This window comes from Anguilla rostrata, chromosome 14 (assembly GCF_018555375.3).
Source record: "Anguilla rostrata isolate EN2019 chromosome 14, ASM1855537v3, whole genome shotgun sequence".
NCBI lineage: Eukaryota > Metazoa > Chordata > Actinopteri > Anguilliformes > Anguillidae > Anguilla > Anguilla rostrata.
Window position 1 is genome coordinate 1,052,126 of NC_057946.1, and position 20,375 is coordinate 1,072,500.

Sequence of the window (20,375 nt, forward strand, 5' to 3'; positions counted from 1 at the left end):
CTGGTCACTGCAGCCCTGTGCTCAGTGCTGTTGTGTTCAGTACGCACACTCCCCTGGTCACTGCAGCCCCGTGCTCAGTGCTGTTGTGTTCAGTACGCACACTCCCCTGGTCACTGCAGCCCCATGCTCAGTGCTGTTGTGTTCAGTACGCACACTCCCCTGGTCACTGCAGCCCCGTGCTCAGTGCTGTTGTGTTCAGTACGCACACTCCCTGGTCACTGCAGCCCTGTGCTCAGTGCTGTGGGGTTCATACGCACATCTCCTGGTCACTGCAGCCCTGTGTCAGTGCTGTTGTTCAGTACGCACACTCCCTGGTCACTGCAGCCCTGTGCTCAGTGCTGTTGTGTTCAGTACGCACACTCCCCTGGTCACTGCAGCCCTGTGCCCAGTGCTGTTGTGTTCAGTACGCACACTCCCCTGGTCACTGCAGCCCTGTGCTCAGTGCTGTTGTGTTCAGTATGCACACTCCCTGGTCACTGCAGCCCTGTGCCCAGTGCTGTTGTGTTCAGTACGCACCTCCCCTGGTCACTGCAGCCCTGTGCTCAGTGCTGTTGTGTTCAGTATGCACACTCCCCTGGTCACTGCAGCCCTGTGCTCAGTGCTGTTGTGTTCAGTACGCACACTCCCTTGGTCACTGCAGCCCTGTGCTCAGTGCTGTTGTGTTCAGTACGCACACTCCCCTGGTCACTGCAGCCCTGTGTTCAGTGCTGTTGTGTTCAGTACGCACACTCCCCTGGTCACTGCAGCCCCGTGTTCAGTGCTGTTGTGTTCAGTACGCACACTCCCCTGGTCACTGCCGCCCTGCGTCACTAAGCCCAGCCTGCCGGCTCCCTGGGGGGGTGTTTGTGCTGTATTCTTAGAAAGCTCACCTGTGCTCACCTGTGTGCGTGCGCTCTGCCTGGAGACGGGCCCAAACTCAGCCGGGAGTCTCCATGGGTTTCCACGGTTACAGCCCCGAGGCAGGAAGACCTTCATTAACGCCCCTGACTACGCGAGTGCATCGCAGCGGTGATGGCGGTGTTGGCGACGGTGAGGACTGCGCTATTCCCTCTTGGAGCAGGCCGGATGGCGCCCTCTGCCTGTCAGTCCGGCTCGCGGTGTGTGTGAAACATGAGAAGTGTTCCTGAAAGAGCACGTCTCCTCAGCTCTGTGGGAGGGGAGAGTGCGTGTCGGTATGTTGAGCAGACGGGGTTATCAGAGGGAGGATGATCATAAATAAACACTGCGGTTTACAGGCCCAAACGGGTCTGAACCACTGATACAAATTCAGATCCCCGCCCGCTCCTGGCTCAGGGAACGGTGGGTACTTCACAGAGGCCCCTCCCCCCTTCAGATTTCACAGGGCAACTGAAATGGAGTCACATTTGAAGGGTGTGTCATGTGACACTGAGCTTGGGGAGAATCTTGAAAAGCAGCTGCCAGACCTCACCGTGGGCAGTTGGCATGTCTATCGAGTTGTGTTTTGTAGTTGTTCCAATGACCTTTGGTATGCACTTTTGTACATTGCTTTGGATAAAAGCGTCTGCCAAATAAATGTAATGTAAATAAATGTAATCTGTCCTCATGCGTGAGTGTGCAAAGGTAGATAAGTACTTGATTTGAATCTGGCCAGAAATCACCGGTCTCAAACTTCACTGCATATTGATGAAATTATTTTTTTCTAGGGAGCAGCAAAACACATCCATGAAATTTCATAAATATCTGGTTATACCGTCTGTTCACGCTAGTCTAGTTAGCAGTAGGTTTAAGCAGCTGAAGTGTCTGGGTGATAGCTGCAGTGCTTGGATACATGATATATTTGTTTAATGCAATTTTCTCAGTTCTGCCGTGTGACTGAAGTTACAGCACGAGGAAATCACTTGGAGCTGTCACAGACAGGGCAGTTTGTTTCCTTTCAAGCAATAAAGCTCTGTTGTGCTGAACGGGAATCAGTCCTGTGGCAATAGGTGAGTTGCCAAATTAAATGTCCCTTTGCTCCGACGAAGGTTCCTGGGGCTCAGCCCTCTAGAAAACCTGTTTCAGTATTCACTTTTCCACTTCTCAGGGGAAAAAAAACTGGACTCGGTACAGAATACTTGTGTCTGTTGATATTTAAAAGGGACCTTTGAGAGCTGTCAACCCTCCACAATGTCTGTCAAGTGTTTCCATTGTGTTTTTGTGTGGTAGAGTACAGTGTAGGTCACATGACCATTCATATAATGGGAAGCCCTTTTCATTACAGGTGTTCTGTACCATGTCTGTTTTAATGGCTGCTAACATTAGTGGAGATGTATTCCTTTTGTTTAATTTGGCTGTGATTAGGCTACCTCTTTTAGTTTCCTTTACAGAGCATTAACTTCTCGGAAGTGACAGGATACACATAATTGGTTCATTTTAAGAGCACGTAACAACCAAATACTTACCTAATTGATTTCTAGGAAGGAATAAACTCTCAAGTCCTGGATTCTTCTGAAAGAAATCAGTCAGGTTGTTGATTCAGAGAGAGCAGCCTGCCCAGTGGTGAGGATATCAAACCTTGTCAGTGTAGAGGTCCAGACGATTGCCAAGGTTGAATAATCATCCTTTGGGTTGAATAATCATCCTTTGGGTTGAATAATCATCCTTTGGGTTGAATAATCATCCTTTGGGTTGAATAATCATCCTTTGGGTTGAATAATCATCAGCAGCACAAATGCCTTTTACCAGCTGGAACCTGCTGGATCAGGAAGCAGGAGGGACAGACGGAACGCAGGAGCTGACCATCTGGTTGCTCTATAGAATCGGTGATGTGAGCGTAGGCAGGAAGAGGGGGGGAGCACGAGTACCGTGTTCCGCACAGACCCTAACCCCCCCCCAAAATCTGCGCTGTCCTGTGACGCGCGCGGGCACGGGGGGGGGGGTGATGAGAGCTGTGGGAGTGTAGGAGATGTAGAAGGTGTAGGAATTGTTGGAGGTTAAGGAGTTGTTGGAGGTGGAGGAGGTGAAGAAGGTGGGAGGTGAAGAAGGTGGGGGAGGTGAAGAAGGTGGAGGAGGTGAAGGAGGTGTAGGATGCTCCAAGGCTGAGTTAGTTCCAGGGCCTTCTCTTCCCTCCAAATCTGTGTTTGAGAGTCTAATGAGAGCCTCCTCCACTGATCCAGCCTCTGGCATCACAGCCATGAGTCATATGCTGAACGCTCCTGTTAGCCAGGCTGGGTTTCAGAGCATCACAACAAAACAGATAATAAAACACACACACACACACACACACACACACATGCACACGGGCACACACACACATGCACGCATGATCACACACACACACACACACACACACACACACACTGCACACGGGCACACACACACATGCACGCATGATCACACACACACACACACACATACACATACACACTCTCACACACACACACACACACGCACATGGGCACACACACACACACACATGCACGCATGATCACACACACACATACACATACACACTCTCCAATTCAAACTCTCTCAAACACACACAAACACTTTAACGTGCACTCACAATTTCACACACTCGTATTTAAATGTCATATTTAAACTCATGTATTATTTATGAGTAAGATTTCTGGAGTGCAGAACGGGCTACAGCATAAACTGCCTGCATGTATAGTGTGTTTGGTGTGATCTTAGCTCTGTTTGAGGTTGCCTGACAGGCAGAAAGTTGTTGATCATAATTTGGATATCTTTTTAATGAGGACAGGATACCATGGCATGGTGCAGCTAGATTAGATTCTGTGAGCAACCTTACAAGGGTTTTTATATCATTACTGATAAACCTGTCAGAGATACTGTGGCCACACCCTCTTCAAGCACAGGCTAAATTATAAAACCAACAGAAACTCATTAACTGAGATGGAATTAATCATGTCAAAAGTCTTTATCTGTAAAATGTCTGGTTCAAACAGTTTCTTATTAATAAACTTTTTTTTAATGCAATAAACTTTCACGATCTTTCAACTTATTTCCGGCTTGCTGTTATGGGAATTCTGAACTACACTTTGTTCCGCCATGTTCAAGTCCCATGAGTCTCAGCAAGAAGTCTTCTGGTACTGTGAGACATTTTGGCACTAGCTTTTTTAATCCTAGCAATGCCTACTGTTTAAATTTCAAGGCATGTTTCTGTCGCATGCTCCTTTAGCAAACGTCTCTGTTAGTTAGAGCAAACAGATTTTCCCCCTCTTTTTCAGAAAGGTGCTTCCTTGCCCAATGGTGTTACCCTGAATGAATAAGTTTATCCAGCTGTGAGACTAATTAAGAGCAACAGGCTCATGTGCACTTGCATACTGTCCCAGCTCAGTCCCGGTGGTGAGAGCGCAGATTTTTCGCCAACATTTCTCCCCAGCTCTCATTTCCTATCCCCACGTTTACCTGTCATATTTTAGCTAATGAATCATTTAATTTTGGTGCCAATTATTTTTTTGGTTTCAGTGATTCCTTGTACATGTTAATTTATGGAACCTATTTGGGCTGTCCGTTACCCAGTGCACAAAAATGAACAAGACTTAATAACTGATGACTACTTCAGGGCTCATTAGCATCGCTAAAGGAGATGGATATTGGACGCCTCAGGGGGATGCTGAAGAGATTTAGCGCAGTGAGTCCAGCCCTGCCCTGGTTCAAGTGTCATCGCACTTTCAGCACTTTACTTTGGAATCTATCAGATTTTTAAATTCGCAAAAAAAAAAAACTAAATCCAGACAATTCTGACTCTTACACGTATCTTGTGTTTAAAGATTCATGATGTATGCTCTCATGGCTTCTCTCCGTGTCCTTTGATACCTGAATTGATATATACATTTTTTTTCTCACATGGGTTTTTACTTTCCTAATTTGGGATGTATTTTTAAAACACAAACAAGCGTGTTTCAACATTGCAGTAGAGATATAGATGTGTGCAGACCGAAGAATTGCACAAGCTCAAAGTTGCACTCCATCATTATTCTACTTCTTAAGTTTGATGATTATTAATGCATTTCTTTGCTGTGTATGTTTGGGCCCTTCAGGGAAAAGCACGTCCAACTACAAAGTACAAAAACAAAAAAACTCTAATTACTGGAAGTGGCTAAAAATGGGTCAGACAGTGTGTTGGGTGTTGGGTCAGACAGGGCGTTGGGTGTTGGCTCAGACAGGGCGATGGGTGTTGGGTCAGACAGGGCACTGGGTGTTGGGTCAGACAGGGTGTTGAGTGTTGGGTCAGACTGGGTGTTGGGTCAGACAGGGCATCGGGTATTGGGTCAGACAGGGCATTGGGTGTTGGGTCAGACAGGTTGTTAGGTGTTGGGTCAGACAGGGTGTTGGGTTTGCGTAACAGTATGGAAGCATGCGGATGGAAAGTTCCTGTGAGTCGTACAGGATCACAGCACAGACAGCGCAGTGTGCTTCTGTATCGCTGTAGCTGTGCTCTGAATAGCAAGTGTGTGGATGTGCGTAAGAGCTCTGCGCTGAGCGTGGTTATTATCACCTGAGTTTGTTAAAGTCTGTTTCGCTCTCGGCTGCATTCTCAGGCAGAGTCCAGGTCTCTGAATTGCGTCCTCATTCTGTCACTCCTGCTTTTGGAGACTTCCTGCGATGAGCAGCACACTTGCTCCTGTCCCAGAGAGTTCCTGTTTCACTCACTTCATGATCATGGACATGGAGTTCCCCCCTCTTGCCCGAGCCCTGAACTCACTGCATACGCTTGGGTGTTTGCGTTGTCCTGTTTCCTTTGTGGTCTAAAGCAATAAAATCCACTCAGAGCAGAGCTCCAGAACCACTTGTGCAGTCACGTTACACCTCCAGAGGGTGTGTTTATCTCCCCTGTGTTCTTCCAAAGAATTATTCTTATTATATATTATATTCTTATTAATAATCTTATTTTCGGGTTGAAACCCCAAGACAGCTGACCTCCAGGAACCTGTGGCACGGGTCAGTATATCAGCATTACTGCACGGGTCCGACTCTGTTTAGGACAGTGATACCTGGACACCCTTATCCTAAAAAACTGAACCTTTCAAGGTTAAAATGAGTGACTGGGGAATGTAAACTATAAGCAGCTTTTCAGGAACTGAACTAAACATTTAAAAAAATGAAAAAGGAACTGAAATTGTGTTCAGTTCAATTAAATTTAATTTTAAAGCACTTTTCACAGAGAACAAAGACGTTTTACAGAGTAGCAAGGCAAGAGACAGAGCAAACTGAGCAAACACCAGGCCTGAACCCCCAAATCGCGAATACGAATGAGGGAAAAACTCCTAGTGTGGAGAAAACCCTAATGAGGTATCGCACAGTCACTCCTCTCTCCAGCCCGTCTCTGCATGCGAGTTAAAGCCTGTTTTCATCAGCAGCTGAAAGTGTCTTCAGTTCTTTCCTTATTTCAGCGCTGAGCGGGTTTGGCTTGTTAGCATTTGCTTTGGGTTTTAACTCCTCGCAGCTCATCGCTGAAAATGAAAGCGTCTGACGACCGGACTGGTTTACAGTCCTGAGATGTGAATATCGGGACGTTTATTCTTCATGGTGTGCACACGTTTCTGTTACACTGTGCCCTTAGCAGGATCATCATCCCATAAAGGACAGTAAAAGCATGTAATTAAGGATACATTGAACACAATGGGGGGGTTGTGACAGTGATGGAGAGCGCTTCCTGGTTCTGTGGAAAGGCAGGTCTCATTCAAAGGACTGTGATTCACAAGCCCGTCCAGGTGACAGGTGTAAATGCAGCAGAACGAGCAGGTGCTGTCTGCTCATTGGCTGTCATATCTTTAGACGTGGTGCTGTCTGCTCATTGGCTGTCATATCTTTAGGCGTGGTGCTGTCTGCTCATTGGCTGTCATATCTTTAGGCGTGGTGCTGTCTGCTCATTGGCTGTCATATCTTTAGGCGTGGTGCTGTCTGCTCATTGGCTGTCATATCTTTAGACGTGGTGCTGTCTGCTCATTGGCTGTCATATCTTTAGGCGTGGTGCTGTCTGCTCATTGGCTGTCGTATCTTTAGGCGTGGTGCTGTCTGCTCATTGGCTGTCGTATCTTTAGGCGTGGTGCTGTCTGCTCATTGGCTGTCGTATCTTTAGGTGTGTGCTCGTGCCATGGTGCGTTTTGTACACAGTGACGCACGCAGGGCATTGTGTCTTATCCTGTCTTATCTTATCCGGTGTTGCTGTGGAAACGGCGTGAGAACATTATTTACATGGTGCACATATATACCCCACCTGTGTGTGTGTGAAGGGCAGTGTGTGCTGTGATTAGAGAGCTAGGGAGGTTTGTGTGCCTCTGCGCTCACAGTCTGCACCATGCTCTTCATCATCAGACCAGCCAGAAGCTCCACTACTGCACTCCCCCCCCAATTTACTCAGCACCCGCAGGACTGTTCATTTTCCACAGCAGTCGGCCGACGCCTCTCTGGCTGTGGGACGGGGTGAATTAAACCTGAAAAGGGTGATTAAGGAGCGGCAGAGAGGCGGGATGCGGGGGGGGGTCCCCTTCTTCACTAACAGCCGCACCCATTGGCTGATTTGGTTTGAGCTGAGGAGGTCTGAATGAATCACGGCTTGTCGTGATTGGCTGTTAAGCATCATAGCGTGTAAGGGAGGGAGGAGCCTGTGGAGAATGCTTGTTTCATCTCAAGCATGTGAATAAAGCAACTCTACACACACCAGGTACAGGAGAGTAATCCCAGTGTACACACACCAGGTACAGGAGAGTAATCCCAGTGTACACACACCAGGTACAGGAGAGTGATATACAGTGATATAATAATGAAGTGAGCTAGCTGACTAAAATATTACATTTATCCTTCTTAAGATGACATCTGCACTCATTGACTCATTCCCATGAACGAGGAAATGTGGCAGCAGTTTGTAAAGCTGCAGGATCAGTATCAGTCAGATATCTGTCTAATATTTTTGATATCGGCCGCAGACTTTCCATATCGCGCGTCCCTGATCTCCATGTACCTCACTGGCGTGATAAACATGCATTTGTGTTGCTGTTTTCTGTCTGTCCGTCCGTCCGTCTGTTCCTGCTGGAGGTCAGGGGACCCAGTTCAGGGGAATTCAGCTTCAGATCTGAAAGCAGTTTTCACAGCGCCTGAGAGCTGAAGAATGGTCTGTGAAAATGAGCCGTCAGCATTTCAGAGTTTTTCCCACTCAAACTGCTGAGAGGAGAGGACTCTTATTGCAGCGCGAATGAATCTGCACCCTGATGCAATATTTTACACACCATCTACTTTCAGAGTGTTCCCAAAGTTTCATCTAATTTCTATATGCTGCATTATTCAAAGTTCAGCAATTAAAAGATAATGAGATTAAATGGAGAAACCAATTACACTGAACAATGCATTCTGGATACTTTTTATTATTGGCTATTATTTTCATTTTGATCAAATGTGCATGTTTTAAAGGGATTGCGTGCATGCATGTGAGTGTGAGTGTGAGTGTGCGAGTGCATGCATGTGTATGTATGTGTGTGTGTGCGCGTACATGTGTGTTCGTACGTGTGTGTGCGTGTGTGTGTGTGTGCGCGTGCATGCATGTGTATGTATGTGTGTGTGTGTGCGCGTACATGTGTGTGTGTGTGTGTGCTTGCGTGCCCATCTGTGAGCGTGTGCTTTTTGTGTGCATTAACCCCTTGCATGCTGTTTACGTTGCTTTTGCATGTGAGCACTGGGATGTTGAGTTACTTGTTCAGACATGGCAACATGACAGGTCACATTAATCTGCAGAAAAGCTGATGTGACAAACAGGTTTTTCTCTCTCTCTGGTTTACAGTTTGTTTTGTTGCTGTTAGTTAAAACATTTATTCCCTTGACACAGATTCTTTTGTGTTCTCCTGAGCCTGGATTCCTTTGGTGCCTCACAAAGTGACTGCTCCTGTGTATTTGCATATTGCACCATTAAGGGCTTCAGGGAATTTCAGCGGAAAGGATAGAGTCAGGTGATCAGAAAGAGAGAGAGAACCCTGATCTGAGAGAGATAACCTCGAGCGGCCTCTGCAGGGTGCTGTATCAGGTCACACTGAAGCGGTTTATTAATTATGCACAACAGCCATGAAAGCCATGATGGTATAGCAGCCTCGAGGCTGTCGATCATTGAAGGAAAAATGTATCCTTGTTCAATCCACATGTTATTGATTATCTTTATTGTAATTCCTTTTCCCACACTATAAATCAAACCTTTTTAAAGTTATGTTGTGCTTGGAGCAACTAAGTTGGGCATTGTAATAGAGTTCCCATGAAACATTTCACCAGCATCTCAGACTTTACAATGAATTATGGGAGCTTGAGGCATGGGAATTATGGGAGCTTCATATCCAAGGGAAACCCAGAAATGGCTGTGCACTCTATATCCATATGAAGTTTGAAAGATAGGAATGTAGTATTAACGTGCCAAACTGCTTGATTGGCTGAGGACAAGCACACAGGCACAGATTGGTTTTGAGATCTTAATGGTCCTTGGATAATTATTGCTGGTGTACTCCTTCATGTAAAACAAGGGAAGAGTTCTTCAGGGCTACGTGATCAGGTGTTTGAATCCTGGGAGCAGTGGGGCACATCGTTGCTGTTGCTTTGGGAGATTTTGTTATTCTCTGCAGATATTGGGGCTCATTCACGAAACATGCGTATGATCACATTTGATCGTAAACTGTTTGTAAGAACATTTCCAAGAACATTTTGGCATTCACCGTTTTTTTCTTATCAGTATTTGTTCATGGCTGTTTCTTGATGCAAATCACATGCACAGGATTGCGCATAAAATACAAACAGCCAGCATTCATCATCTCATACACCTGGGATTTGCATGAAAACTAATGTCTGAGTCATGAATCTCATATTGTTTTTTCGAAGGAACGTTTTTATGAACGAGAGTAAGAATTATTTAAGAAGTTTTTTTGTGAATGAGGTGCATTGAGAGTATTTTAGTTCTGTATTGTTTGTTGAGTATTTTTTGCTGTGTGTGTGTTGCAGTACACTAGGGTGTGGATCCCATTGTTTGTTGAGAATTTTGGCTGTATGTTGTTTGTTGAGTATTTTTGCTGTGTGTGTGTTGCAGTACACCAGGGTGTGGATCCCAGACCCAGACGATGTGTGGAAAGCTGCAGAGATCATCAAAGACTACAAGGAGGGGGACCCCATCCTGCACCTCAAACTCGAGGATGAAACGGTAAGCTCACGCCTCACATAATGAAGGAATTAGTGGATCTGCTGTATCTGATTAAGTGTCATTGGATGTGAATATGGGGCATTCATTCTCCATGGCATGCAGAGCTACTTCTCATGTACGGTGACCTACAGAGGCTGAATCATCCCTCAGTGAACATTAAGTGTTTAAGAACAATTAACAGTCTGTTGGAATTGGAGTCATGTTTGTGGTTTGAGTATAACCCAGCCTACGCAGGGGGTGCAGAGGGCAGAGTTCTGGATCATCCCGGGTTCTTGTTGCAGCCTCTGGAGTACCCCATCGGGCCCAAACACAACCAGCTCCCCTTTCTACGGAACCCTGATATCCTGGTGGGAGAGAATGACCTCACCGCACTCAGCTACCTCCACGAGCCAGCCGTGCTGCACAACCTGCGTGTGCGCTTCCTGGAGTCCAATCACATCTACACCTACTGCGGTGAGTCTCACCTACACCTTAACTACACCTGAACTACAATACAATCACATCTACACCTACTGCGGTGAGTCACTTACACCTGAACTACACTACAGTTACATCTACACATAAACTACAGTCCAATCACATCTACACCTACTGCAGCGAGTCACCTACACCTGAACTACACTACAGTCACATCTACACCTAAACTACAGTCCAATCACATCTACACCTACTGCGGTGAGTCAGCTACACCTGAACTACACCTGAACTACAATACAATCACATCTACACCTACTGCGGTGAGCCTCACCTACACCTGAACTACACCTGAACTGCAGTCCAATCACATCTACACCTACTGCGGTGAGCCTCACCTACACCTTAACTACACCTGAACTACAATACAATCACATCTACACCTACTGCGGTGAGTCTCACCTACACCTTAACTATACCTGAACTACAATACAATCACATCTACACCTACTGCGGTGAGTCACCTGCACCTGATCTACACCTGAACTACAATACAATCACATCTACACCTACTGCGGTGAGTCACCTGCACCTGAACTACACTACAGTCACATCTACACCTAAACTACAGTCCAATCACATCTACACCTACCTCGGTGAGTCAGCTACACCTGATCTACACCTGAACTGCAATACAGTCACCTCTACACCTACTGCGGTGAGTCACCTACACCTGAACTACACTACAGTCACATCTACACCAAACTCAGTCCACACTCTACACCTACTTGAGTCACACTACACCTAACTCCATCACATTACACTCTACACCTGAACTACTACGCATCACAAAATCACATCTACACCTACTGCGGTGAGTCTCACCTACACCTGAACTACACTACAGTCACATCTACACCTAAACTACAGTCCAATCACATCTACACCTACTGCGGTGAGTCACCTACACCTGAACTACACCTGAACTACCTACAATCACATCTACACTACTGCGGTGAGTCACCTACACCTTAACTATACCTCAACTACACCTGAACTGCAATACAGTCACCTCTACACCTACTGCGGTGAGTCACCTACACCTGAACTACACTACAGTCACATCTACACCTGAACTACAGTCCAATCACATCTACACCTACTGCGGTGAGTCTCACCTACACCTGAACTACACTACAGTCACATCTACACCTAAACTACAGTCCAATCACATCTACACCTACTGCGGTGAGTCACCTACACCTGAACTACACCTGAACTACACTACAATCACATCTACACCTACTGCGGTGAGTCACCTACACCTTAACTATACCTCAACTACACCTCAACTGCAATACAATCACATCTACACCTACTGCGGTGAGTCACCTACACCTGAACTACACTACAGTCACATCTACACCTAAACTACAGTCCAATCACATTTACACCTACTGCGGTGAGTCTCACCTACACCTGAACTACACTACAGTCACATCTACACCTAAACTACAGTCCAATCACATCTACACCTACTGTGGTGAGTCTTGACTACACCTGATCTACACCTGAACTACAATACAATCACATCTACACCTACTGTGGTGAGTCTTAACTACACCTGGTCTACACCTGAACTACAATACAATCACGTCTACACCTACTGCGATGAGTCACCTACACCTCACCTACACCTGCACTACACTACAATCACATCTACACCTACTGCGATGAGTCACCTACACCTCACCTACACCTGCACCTACTGCGGTGAGCTAACTATTCCTTAACTACACCTAAACTAGAATACAGTCACATCTACACGTTCAGTCTCTCTGTCTCTCTGCTACACCTTCGGCCCAACCACACCTGTGCATACTGCTGATGTTTCTGGCAGCGTGCATAGAGAGCTCCCTTCTGAGTCTTTTGCTGGGCTGCAGATATTGATCACAGTTTCACAGACTCTGGCTCCAGGGTAGTTATTGATTGTCCTCATGCACCTTTTCATAAAGAAGAATCCCTCTGTGCACATCGGTTTGATTCAGTGTCTTCTGAATTTACGTGGTTCCTATAAAGAAAAGGGTGCTGCACTGTTTACTGAGCTCTGCAAAAAGGACTGGATGTGCAAAGGCATTCTCTCATTGGGCAACATTAATTGCATTTAACACCTCACCTGAGGAAAGGGATTAAGTGTGGAATTGACTGGGACATCAGATCGGTACATTGGGTTATAAGATTATCAACTAGAGACACAATGAAAGGATGGCCGGACGCCATGAAGCAAACAAAAAAAAAAGTTCAGTGGTGCTGTCCTGCCTAAACAGATAGCAGAAGAGCTGCCATTGAACCCAACAGCTGGTCATTAAGGACACTGTGTACATTTACAGTACTGAAGCTCCATATAGTGCACTGTGTACATCTACAGTATTTCATATAGTACACTGTGTATATATATAGTACTGCAGCTTCATATAGTACACTGTGTATATCTACAGTATTTCATATAGTACACTGTGTATATCTACAGTATTTCATATAGTACACTGTGTAAATTTACAGTACTGCAGCTCCATATAGTACACTGTGTACATCTACCATACTGCAGCTCCATATAGTACACTGTGTAAATTTACTGTACTGCATATAGTACACTGTGTAAATTTACTGTACTGCATATAGTACACTGTGTAAATTTATTGTACTCCATATAGTACACTGTGTACATTTACTGTACTACAGCTCCATATAGCATACTGTTCCCTCTATTTTACATTACAGGCATTTGGCAGAATTTTTACACAACTTTTTTTTACATAGGATTTACATTTGCATCCATTTATACAGCTGGATATATACTGAAGCAGTGCTGGTTAAGTACCTCGCTCAATCGAACCTGTGACCTTTCGGTTACAAGCCCAGTTCCTTACCCAGCATGCTACGCTCTACCTGCAGGGATTGTTCTGGTGGCCATTAACCCCTACGAGCAGGTGCCCATATATGGAGAGGAAGTCATCAACGCCTACAGCGGCCAGAACATGGGGGACATGGACCCCCACATCTTCGCTGTGGCTGAGGAGGCCTACAAGCAGATGGCCAGGTAACAATAATAATGTTTTTATTTTAAAGCGTATACATGGCAAAAAAACTGTTAATATAAAAATAATTTGATAACTATAAAATACTGAGCACTAGAAGAAGAATCAATAGCTTGCACACAGTTGAGAGTATTCGTAAATGTAAGTATTTATAAGGGTTTGGATAGGATGTAGCCGTTGTGCTGCTGTTATCTTGGCTGGTGTTTATACATCCTGCTGTCAGACACTGCTGACGTCACGGCGTTTTGAGAGGGATTTTTTCAGGCTGTGATCATCTTTGATCGTGTTTGATAATGGAGTGTATTTTTAGAAACTGGGACACCAAAATATTTCCTCGTCTTTTTGCTTGAGCATATTTTTGTCGAATGAAGTCATAATAAAAGTCATGTGCGTGTGTATGCATGTACGTGCGTTTGCGCGCGTGTGTATGTGCGTGCGTGTGTGTGTGCGTGTGTGTGTGTGTGTGTGTGTGTGTGTGTGCTTATGTGCGTGTGTGCGTGGGTGCGTGTGTGTGTGTGTGTGTGTGTGTGTGTGCTTGTGTGCGTGTGTGTGTGCGCATCCCCATACAAAGTCATAGGAAAAAGTACATTAGCGCATTATATTGGAGCATCCTGAAGATTCTCCATTCGCAGCCACAGGGATGAGGGCATTAGCATGTTAGCACGGACCATTTAAACCAGGGTTCCCTGGTCTCATCCCAAAAGAGCCGGTGTGTTTTTTTTAAACCAGGATTCCCCAGTCTTATCCGAATAGAGCAGGTGGGTTTTTGTAAAGCAGGGTTCCCCAGTCTCATCCCAAAAGGACCAGTGTGGGAGCAGGTTTTTGTGTTAGCCCAGCTCTGCAACACCTGATTCAGCGAATGAGTTAATAATTAATCACGAGTCTTCAGGCAAGCCCTTGATTAGGTTGATCTGGGTGTCTTAGTGCTGGGCTGCACTGACATCGGCCCTTTTCACATAAGACTGGGGGCCCCAGATTTAACCCCACCTACATTAGAATAAGCCTTGACTGTGAGTCTGAGTGCCTCAGCAGAATGTGTTTCTTAGGCATGCACTGTTAGAGTGAGGTGTCCACCCTCTCATTACGCATTTGTGAAGAATATCTTACATGCGTGTAGTGGGAGTGAAAATAATAATAGTAATAATTAATAATATACCCGGTTGAGTGTCTGTAGCGTTTCTCAGTCATGGGTCTGTGCACCCTGCGTATCTGGAGCTGATTACAGTGTGAGCGCGGGAGTGATTATCAGGGCTGGAGCGCGTCAGGAGCGCAGATCTCCCGCGACCCGCCGTGCCTGAGAGGGCTCCTAACCGGCGGACATCTTGTGATTGTGCTGTCACGGGGGAGGGATGACTAAAATAATCACAGAGTTCCCTGACGAGCGGGATCGGCCCCGTGATGGCGGGAGTGGGTGGATAATTGGAGTGTTCGTGTCTGCGTTCCTGACGTCTTCTTCTTTTAGCCGTTTTTTTTCTCTCCGTAACACAAAGGATTAAATAAAAAATAAAAACACATTCCGATATCGCGCTGCAGTCACCACCCACTGCCCTTCCCTTCTCTCTGCGGCGTCTTCGTGCGCATGCACGTCTGCTGCAGAACTGAGCCCTATTCACAGGGAGGTGTGTTGACATGAGAACCGCACGCAGCAGAGAGAATTTCAATTTTCTTAACTCTCTTAATTCTCTAAAATTCTTCTAAAATTTTCCTTGACGTGAGACAAGCTGAATGTGAGAATATGTCTCTGCTGTATGCAGAATGTTCTGGATAACAGCATTTGAAACAAATGTAATGATTACGGATCAGGTGGGGGGGGGGGGGGGTGACGAGGGAGGAAATTAGAGAGCCTGTTAAATTCAGCCTGTGACTGAAATAACCCCCTCCCCACAACACGCACACACACACAGACTTAGGAAATATGCTTTTTTTACTTTCTTGTGTTATCCTTTCAGATGGCTTTTTTAGATCTGTACTTGATGATGTTCCTGCTTGAGCTTCCTGCTGTGTTTTCTGATGATTATCAAATAAATACAACCAGTCAATCAGTCAATCAATCACTTCTGCCTCGTGAATGTTTGAGTTTGCATTTCATACGCACTCTTCAGCTGATCCTTCATCTCGTCTTTTTAATTAAATCCACTTCATGCAAATCCCCTCCAGCGGAGTTTCCCAGAGCAGGAGGGTGACTCTCTCCTCCACTCTGTGGTGTTGGAGTAAATACAGGATCTAATACATAAATCTCTGCGGGCTGTTGAATTACCCAGAGTGCATCTCCCCCAGAGCTGTGCTCCCCTGGGCCTATCATATCGCTGGTAGAACGGTGGCCCCTCCCACTCCTTACTCTGGAGCTGGTGCATTACTGGTGACCTGTTGGGGGCGACAGAGAGGCCTCAAACAGAAAAAAAACCGGAGGCCAGTTTTTATATGCGCTGACAGTCTGGAGGGTTAAGGCCACCTGTGTGAATGATCCCTGAAATAGGATGCCTGTTTAATTTAAAGTGAATTTAAAATGTTTATGCGTTTATTGAATTTGGGCTCGATTCTCTGTTCTCGATTTCCATGGTCAGCCTCCTAGTATTCATTTCAGAAGGCTGACCCTCCACCCGCCTGGTTATGAATGCAATATCATCTCTGCCTGTGTGTGCTGTGCACAGGCAGCCAATATTACTAAACATATGTGGCAATATTGGTATTAAATATTAAAGGCTTCAAGCATCGCAAGGAGCTTTAACATATAAATTGCACCATACTGGATTCTCTGCCATTTTTATACATTTGCAAATTAATGGAAGCATTATATTCTCAAAAACTGCAACTCCAGTTTGCCGTCTCCGAGCAGTGATGTCATGTGATTGCGTTGTCAAGGGGAGCAGGAGCACAGGTGATTTGATACTTAAACAGTTTTGTGAAGTGCAGCTTGTGTTGACGGGGTGTGCTCGCTCACATTTGCAAGGTGTACGCTGCTGTTTTAAAAACGCTGGGAGTTGAGTGTCAATCAACATGAGATAGAGAGAGAGAGAGCAAATCTTTTCCCTATTTGAACAGAACACGGACTAAAAAAACTGCCTCAGTTCAATTTCAGTTCATTTCAGGAAATGAATTCAAATTTTTGCTGGGGATTTTTCAAAGAATGGGCTGAATTGTTCCTGATGGCCATGTCAGGCAACAATACAGGAAGTAGATATTCCACTCTGTACCACTTCCTGTTGTCGTAGGGATGAGAGGAACCAGTCGATCATCGTGAGCGGCGAGTCGGGGGCGGGGAAGACGGTCTCGGCGAAATACGCCATGCGCTTCTTTGCCACGGTCGGTGGGTCGGCCAACGACACCAGCGTGGAGGAGAAAGTGCTGGCCTCCAGCCCCATCATGGAGGTGAGTCACGCCTGTGTGTGTGTGTGCGTGCGTGCGTCTGGCCTCCAGCCCCACCATGGAGGTGTGCGTGCGTGCGTGCGTCTGGCCTCCAGCCCCATCATGGAGGTGAGTGTGTGTGTGCGTGTGTGCGTGTGTGTGTGCGTGCGTGCGTCTGGCCTCCAGCCCCACCATGGAGGTGTGCGTGCGTGCGTGCGTGCGCGTGTGTGTGTGTGTGTGTGTGTGTGTGCGTCTGGCCTCCAGCCCCATCATGGAGGTGAGTGTGTGTGTGTGTGTGTGCGTCTGGCCTCCAGCCCTATCATGGAGGTGAGTGTGTGTGTGTGTGTGTGTGCGTGTGCGTGTGGCCTCCAGCCCCATCATGGAGGTGAGTGTGTGTGTGTGTGTGTGCGTCTGGCCTCCAGCCCCATCATGGAGGTGAGTGTGTGTGTGTGTGCGTCTGGCCTCCAGCTCCACCATGGAGGTGAGTGTGTGTGTGTGTGTGTGTGTGTGTGTGTGTGTGTGTGTGTGTGTGTGTGTGTGTGTGTGTGTGTGCGTCTGGCCTCCAGCCCCATCATGGAGGTGAGTGTGTGTGTGTGTGTGTGCGTCTGGCCTCCAGCCCTATCATGGAGGTGAGCCACGCCTGTGTGTGTGTGTGTGTGTGTGTGCATGCGTCTGGCCTCCAGCCCCATCATGGAGGTGAGTGTGCGTGTGTGTGTGCGTCTGGCCTCCAGCCCCACCATGGAGGTGAGTGTGTGTGTGTGTGTGTGTGCGTCTGGCCTCCAGCCCCATCATGGAGGTGAGTGTGTGTGTGTGTGTGTGTGTGTGTGTGTGTGTTTGTGTGAGAGTGTGTGTGTGTGTGTGTGTGTGTGCGTGCGTGCGTCTGGCCTCCAGCCCCATCATGGAGGTGAGTGTCTGTGTGTGTGCATGTGTGCGTGTGTGTGTACGTGCGTCTGGCCTCTAACCCCATCATGGAGGTGAGCCACGCCTGTGTGTGTGTGTGTGTGTGTGTTTGTGTGAGAGTGTGTGTGTGTGTGTCTGTTTGAAATTACATTTATACCTCCCATAATGCAACCTTTCACCTGGCTGCTACCACCAAAATCAAATAAGTTGTCAAGGCAGTGGTTAAAATAAATAACGTGTTTCTGTTCATATTGTGTAAGAAGTAATGGAATGTCGTAATTGTGGCTTATATAACTTGGCTCAGCCAGCCAAGCGCAGCACTGCTCTAGAGAAGGTGAGAGTAGATCGCTCGTACACACTCACATTCTGATCCCCGTCTCTGTGAGGGGGCTGATGATCTGTCTGCTGTAAGCTGTGAAAGGGACTGTGAAAAGGTGTATTTTTTTTACACTTCTGTATTGTGGGTCGATGAAAAAAACATCAGCACCATTTCAGGTTTACTCTGGAAAAGATATTTTGGGTAAGCATGCCCTTTTGAGGACAGAGTATCTGAAAACAACCTCAAGAACATAAAGCCAGTTTCTTAGTGCATGTGCACACTCATACACGCACACACGCGCACACACACACACACGCTGGCACGCATGCATGCACACACCCACTTAACAAAGATTTGTTCATGAAATGATAAAACTGATAAGAGAAGTGCATCATGGGAAAACCCTTGCCCTTCAGAAAGTTCATCTGAATGCCAACAGCAGTGATTCAATGAGCAAATTGCAAATGAACCCCAAACCGCACAGCACACTACTGAACCCCATACAGCACTCTACTGAACCCCATACAGCACTCTACTGAACCCCATACAGCACACTACTGAACCCCATACAGCACACTACTGAACCCCATACAGCACACTACTGAACCCCATACAGCACTCTACTGAACCCCATACAGCACTCTACTGAACCCCATACAGCACACTACTGAACCCCATACAGCACTCTACTGAACCCCATACAGCACACTACTGAACCCCATACAGCACTCTACTGAACCCCATACAACACACTACTGAACCCCATACAGCACACTACTGAATCCCATACAGCACACTACTGAACCCCATACAGCACACTACTGAACCCCATACAGCACTCTACTGAACCCCATACAGCACTCTACTGAACCCCATACAGCACACTACTGAACCCCATACAGCACACTACTGAACCCTGTACCACACGCTACTGAAACTCACTGCACAGGAAGTCGTGCCTATGGTGCCACCACATCACAGTATTCTGACCAAACTGCGCTCTTCTCAATTTGAGCTCACAGCCTGGCTGATGTTTTACAGGTGAGGGGCAAGAGGAGGAATGGCTTTACTCGGGGCTACCCCCAAAAACTGTTTCATCAGGTCTGTCCAGTCCTCCACTTCCTCTTTTCCCTTTCCTCACTTCCTGTTCTTCTCTGCGCAGGCCATCGGGAACGCCAAAACCACGCGGAACGACAACAGCAGCCGCTTCGGGAAATACATCCAGATCGGCTTTGACCGGCGGTACCACATCATCGGAGCCAACATGAGGACCTACCTGCTGGAGAAGTCCCGGGTCGTCTTTCAGGTGAGACCCGGGTTCACGCTCTGGCCCGAGTTACACGTGTGTGAAAACTGAGACCATTACCAAGTTTGTGGTTTTCTGTCATAGTTTTAGAATCTCTTCAGTTCCAGTTGTCATCTTCATCTCCTATTCCCAGTAGTGTCATGCTGCCTTTTACATGAAGAATCTGCCCATGAATGTATGAATGAATTAAATAGCTGAAGCTAGAATGTGGGGTATATTATTCTTGGTGTGGTTTAGAATACAGCTGCTGCGGTGCATCAGATTTAGGCCGCTAGTTCAGGCCTGCCTGTGTCTTGCTTGGTGAGGATGTGTGTATGTGTAGTGTGTAGAGGTGTGTAGAGGTGTGTGTGTGTGTGTGTGTGAGAGACTGCAGCCTGGCCTCTCTGATCCATGTTTGCACTGCAGGCTGAGGACGAGAGGAACTACCACATCTTCTACCAGCTGTGCGCCTCCGCAGTGCTCCCAGATTTCAAAGACCTGGCCCTGAGTGAGTCCCGCTCTCCTTCCCTTACCGGCCTGCTGGGTCTCTTCCAGCATCCGAGCGGTACAGACAGAAGCTGTCCACCAATCACCGTCAGTGTTGTACTGCTTTGGTTGTTACCAACGGACTTCGTGATTGGTGCAGCAACTCGGGGTTCTATGCAGTGTGACAACATCGAAATTTCATTTTATTGTCCCTGGTAGATCCCAGATAGCCATGGCAAATCCACCAATCACCCTTGCTGTTGTTCTGTTGGTTGTTAGCAATATTCTCTGTAATTGGTGGAGGTCCCCTTTGTGTGTGGGCTGGGTGAGGATCACAGCTCCTGGTCCTATGAGCTGCATGGTGCCTGCTGAACTGCCCAGAGGCTGAAAGAA

At 46.8% G+C, this 20,375-nt stretch overlaps 1 protein-coding gene across 10 annotated transcripts in view; it reads left to right on the forward strand.

Annotated features, from left to right (window-relative positions):
- myo5b (myosin VB) overlaps positions 1-20,375 on the forward strand; it is a 72,207-nt gene that overhangs the window by 18,780 nt on the left and 33,052 nt on the right. For 7 of the 10 annotated variants that reach the window (XM_064309582.1, XM_064309591.1, XM_064309581.1 and 4 more), the window contains exons 2-7: positions 10,025-10,135; positions 10,417-10,588; positions 13,505-13,649; positions 16,860-17,016; positions 19,374-19,517; positions 19,923-20,004. In XM_064309582.1, coding sequence (XP_064165652.1) covers positions 10,025-10,135; positions 10,417-10,588; positions 13,505-13,649; positions 16,860-17,016; positions 19,374-19,517; positions 19,923-20,004 — 811 coding nt within the window. Of the gene's footprint in view, positions 1-10,024; positions 10,136-10,416; positions 10,589-11,776; positions 11,798-11,915; positions 11,933-13,504; positions 13,650-16,859; positions 17,017-17,859; positions 17,897-19,373; positions 19,518-19,922; positions 20,005-20,375 lie in introns of those variants that run through there. The other 3 variants (XM_064309589.1, XM_064309587.1, XM_064309590.1) reach the window with 3 other exon arrangements.